General features: G+C 54.9%; 1 protein-coding gene across 3 annotated transcripts in view; it reads right to left on the bottom strand.

Moving 5' to 3' along the window:
- CPZ (carboxypeptidase Z) overlaps positions 1 to 1,519 on the bottom strand; it is a 34,546-nt gene that overhangs the window by 7,726 nt on the left and 25,301 nt on the right. For all 3 annotated transcript variants that reach the window (XM_012002179.1, XM_012002177.1, XM_012002178.1), the window contains one exon: positions 63 to 198. In XM_012002179.1, coding sequence (XP_011857569.1) covers positions 63 to 198 — 136 coding nt within the window. The remainder of the gene's footprint in view (positions 1 to 62; positions 199 to 1,519) is intronic.

Raw genomic sequence — 1,519 nt, 5'->3', positions numbered from 1 at the left:
CGCCCCATCCAGCCTCTGCACTCCCCGACTCCCACCCCAGCCCCTCCCCGCAGAAGTCGCACCTCCTGTGAAGCTGTACCAGTCCGCCCCATTGATGATGCTCCCCCTCTTCAGGAAGTTGCCTCCACACCTGTTCTCCGACCTGTCCATCATCATGGGGTGGACGTCAGCATAGGCTCTGGACAGCAGCTTGAACATCTGGAAAAGAGACCTGGCTCCGATGAGGAAAGGGTCCCCTGCAGGACGTCCTGCGAGCTGGGGTCAGGGAGGGGATCGGAGATAGGAGAGGGGAACGGTGTCCCGCAGAGGACACAGTGTATGTGAAGGCCCGGAGGTGGGTCACAGGCAGTCTGGCACTGCTGGACTTCAGGGCCAGGTCCCCTGGGTATCTGGGGTAATCGCTGAGCCTCTGCCCACCTGGCCGGGTAGTGAGGCCTTTCTCTCCTGAGGTTACACACAAGCATGGTGTCCACAGGGTATGTGTAGGTTGGCCTGACAGTTTATAAAGCCTGGGCTGTTGGCGCAATGAAGGCTGGGGTGGGCTGTATTTCCCCCACTTCATCTCCAAAGCGAACTTCTTCTAAGAATAATAATAGATTCGTTCCCCATCCCACTCCAACTCCAGGCTGACCAGCACTATCAGAGGCTGGGACTCAGCCTGTGGGAAGCCCCTCCCTGACCACCCCACCCTCCAGCTTCCACTGCAGTCGGTAGAAGGATAGAACACAGCTCATAGGACCTGCCACCCCTGACATGTTTGGATGTGTGGCTGGGATCCTGGGTCCCTCCCCACAGGCCTCCCTCCCCAGCCCAGAGCTTCCCCACATTGTGCTCATCCCCCAGGCAGAATCCACAGGTCCTCCTTTGTGGGGGTTCTCGGCCATCTGTAAGTCCCATGCTGACCCTGGGCAGAGGCTCTTGGTGGGTCAGGCAGGCGAAGGGCTCCCCCTGCATGGGCTCATCAGGGCCCCACCATGGAGGACAAGTCTGTGCTGAGGAGGGGGCTGCCCACCATGCAGGACAAGTCTGTGCTGAGGAAGAGTGGAGGACACTGGAGGGTGGACAGGCCGGGCCCAGTGAGAGAGTGAGAGAGTGAGTGAGTGAGTGAGTGAGTGAGTGAATGAGTGAATGAGTGAGTGGGTGAAGGAATGAGTGACTGAGTGAGTAAATAAGTGAGTGAATGAGAGAGTGAGTGAATGAATGGGTAAGTGAATGAATGAATGAGTGAGTGAATGAGTGAGTGAATGGGTGAGTGAATAAGTGAGTGAAGAGTGAGTGAATAAGTGAGTGAATGAATGAGTGACTGAGCGAATGATTGAATGAGTGAGTGAATGAGTGAATGAGTGGTTGAGTGAATCAGTGGTTGAGTGAATGAGTGAGTGAATGAGTGAATGAGTGAATGAGTGAGTGGTTGAGTGAATGAGTGAGTGAATGAGTGAATGAGTGAATGAGTGAGTGGTTGAGTGAATGAGTGAGTGAATGAGTGAGTGAGTGAGTGAATGAGTGAGTGAATGAGTGA

The sequence above is a fragment of the Mandrillus leucophaeus genome, unplaced genomic scaffold, assembly GCF_000951045.1.
Source record: "Mandrillus leucophaeus isolate KB7577 unplaced genomic scaffold, Mleu.le_1.0 Scaffold68, whole genome shotgun sequence".
NCBI lineage: Eukaryota > Metazoa > Chordata > Mammalia > Primates > Cercopithecidae > Mandrillus > Mandrillus leucophaeus.
Note: the sequence above shows the minus strand (reverse complement) of the source record. Positions and strands in the feature narration are given on the sequence as shown.